This window comes from Apis dorsata, unplaced genomic scaffold (genome assembly GCF_000469605.1).
Source record: "Apis dorsata unplaced genomic scaffold, Apis dorsata 1.3 scaffold_1087, whole genome shotgun sequence".
NCBI lineage: Eukaryota > Metazoa > Arthropoda > Insecta > Hymenoptera > Apidae > Apis > Apis dorsata.
The window spans coordinates 59,547-62,497 of NW_006264185.1; the positions used below are offsets into that span (position 1 = coordinate 59,547).

The 2,951-nt window shown below is 20.0% G+C and overlaps 2 protein-coding genes across 2 annotated transcripts; one reads left to right on the plus strand and one right to left on the minus strand.

The window, feature by feature from the left end:
- Positions 1 to 27: 27 nt before the first annotated feature.
- LOC102678188 (WD repeat domain-containing protein 83) lies at positions 28 to 1,550 on the minus strand. Its single transcript, XM_006624648.2, has 4 exons — positions 1,326 to 1,550; positions 929 to 1,172; positions 626 to 852; positions 28 to 559 (listed from the first exon to the last, which is right to left on the minus strand). Exons 1-4 carry the CDS (start codon positions 1,396 to 1,398, stop codon positions 201 to 203), a joined length of 903 nt encoding a protein of 300 aa, XP_006624711.1. The 5' UTR covers positions 1,399 to 1,550; the 3' UTR covers positions 28 to 200.
- A 574-nt stretch (positions 1,551 to 2,124) lies between these two features.
- On the plus strand, positions 2,125 to 2,795 carry LOC102678321 (josephin-like protein). The gene is made up of 2 exons (XM_006624649.2): positions 2,125 to 2,297; positions 2,519 to 2,795. The coding sequence occupies exons 1-2, from the start codon at positions 2,244 to 2,246 to the stop codon at positions 2,741 to 2,743; spliced, it is 279 nt and encodes a 92-aa protein (XP_006624712.1). The 5' UTR covers positions 2,125 to 2,243; the 3' UTR covers positions 2,744 to 2,795.
- Positions 2,796 to 2,951: the final 156 nt, after the last annotated feature.

The following is a 2,951-nucleotide window of genomic DNA, read 5'->3' on the forward strand; positions in this document are numbered from 1 at the left end:
GTTAATGTTATAAATACAAATTTTTTTCAATTATTTCATATTTATTTTCTTTTCTTCAACAATTTATTTTTCTTTAACATAAAATGAATACTAATAAATACTATATAATAATATATACATTTTTAATTTTATAATATAATGTGCATTTAAAAATATATATAATTACATATATGATTATAAACTTGTTAAAAATACTATGTTTATGCTGATGTAGTCCACATTAATATATTTGATCCATTAGTAGCTAAAAAACAATTTTTTTGTGGATGAACACTTAATGATACCATAGGATGTTTTTTTGATTTAAATCCTGAAAGTTTTGCAACTACTTTCTGAGAAACCAAATCCCATATCCACAATTTTCCATCTGCAGATCCAGAAATAATACGAGTATCTTGATTATCAACATTTGATTCTAAGCATAAATTATTAACCACATGACCTGAAAATTCTCCAAGTAATTCTCCTGAATCTTTATCTATTAATCTAATTATACCATCAGCAGAACTAACTACTATGCATTGACCATCTCTTGTAAAACTTGCACATATTACTGCATCTATAATAATAAATTTAGTGACAATTTTTATTTTGCATTTTATGAATTTTTAATATATTAATTTACCTCCTATATAATCTGCATATATTTCACCTACACGAATATCATATCTGCGTATTTTTCCATCAAAAGAAGCTGTTAAAATTTCATGATTTGATATTCTAACACTAGAAATAGAATCTTTAGCTTCATTTAAACATTGCACAGGTTCTAACATTTTAGAACGAATATCCCACAACATAACTAAATTATCTCTTGATCCAGAAATAACCATAGATGACTCTTCATTAAATCTATATCAAAAAAAAAATGTTATTTAAATAAATTATTATAAAAGCATATGAGAATAATAATTTTATAATAATATACCTTACAGTATTAACAGGACCTGCATGACCTCTTAGACGGCGTATTGGAGTTCCACTTGCTACATCCCAAAGAATAACTGATTTATCTAATCCACAAGACACTATTTGACTACTATCACAAGATGCACTACTATCCATTACCTCATTTCCATGTCCCTCATATGTTTTTAAAGTAACACCTCTATAAGGATTCCATAATTTTAATTTCCTGTCAGATCCACAAGTTAAACAATAAGCACCATCAACTGAAAAAATATTAAATCTAATCAATATTATTAAATTATAAAAAAAGTTTATAATATTAACATAATATTATAAACTATTAAAAAAAATTATTAAATATTAAAATAATTATAAATTATTTAAAATAAAATAGTAAAATAGAACTATATACGTACCACTAAATCGTACAGCTCTAACAGCTCCTTGCTTACAATCTATTTCTTTTAAAAGTTTATAATCATTTTCCATTTTAAATTTAATTAAAGTACAGTGTTTAAAAATATTTTTTGAAAACAGAAATTAATTAAATATATTAAATTTTATTTTATATATTAAATTTGATCAATATAGTTGTTTTATATTTAATATTTCTAAATAAACATACCTATTTGTAAAATTAGGTATATTGTTGTTTTTATTTAACCATAAAGTATAATATATTTTATAGACTAACTAAAATATGTTTGTATTATTTAATTACGTATGCTATTCTTTCATTAATATTAATATATTTATATAATAAAAAAAATAATTATATTATACAGATTTTAAAATACAAACTTCAAACAATAAATAAATTTTACAAGTTTAATATCAATGAAATATCAATAGTTCAAAACTATCCAATCATCTTTTCAGAAAAGTAGTTTAAATAAAGATAGTATATTTAAATCATTTTTATATCTGCTGCGTATTACTGTTTAATATTTGCGTTTATATATAAAGAATATATAATTGAAAACGTTTTTATCAAAATATATCATAAAATACAGTTATGAATGAATGTAAATGAATAATACATATACATATATTGATGCTTACCAAAAATAAATTTATTTTATAATTGTATTCTGAAGTGACAGTATTTCTTCTTTATTGAAGTTCGTATTAAGTTTTGACAATAATTATTTGATACTTAATATAATTTTCTATCAGATTTAAATAAATAGCAGATTATATTTATTATGTTATTAGGTTATTAATGCAATATAAATTTGTTAAATTTTATATATGAAGAAGATTTTGATAAATGATGCAAATGATTAATTAATTAAATTATTAACATAATATATGATAAAAATTATGTAGATAAAATGGTTGCGAATATAACAGCTGATATGACTGGATCCATATATCATGAAAGACAAGTAATTATTAAGAATTTTATGTTTTCAATTAATAATGGAACAATTATAATACAATAATATATATGTATATATACACAAAATTAATAAATTTTTATTAATTATGAATACATAATTGTATATATAATAATATATACAATAATATATTTATATATTATTATTTCTGAATAATGTAATATTGTATATATTAAATATTTATATCTGCATGATTATTATTCTTATAGGTGAAAGAGCTTTGCGCATTACATGCATTAAATAATTTATTTCAAGAAAGACGATTTAGCAAACAAGAATTAGATCAAATTTGTTATAGCTTAAGTCCAGATGTATGGATTAATCCTCATAAATCATTATTAGGTCTTGGTAATTATGATATTAATGTTATTATGGCAGCATTACAACAAAGAGGACATGAAGCAGTTTGGTTTGATAAACGCAGGTTTGTTTAATTTGACAATATTGTATAATGTATTTAAATATTATGTTATATTAATACATAATATAATATATGTATATAATATATATATTATATATAATATATGTTATATTATATTAATATATATATATATATAAATTATATTATACATTATATTAATATTATATTATATTATATTATATATATTATATTATATTATATTATATATTATAATATATATA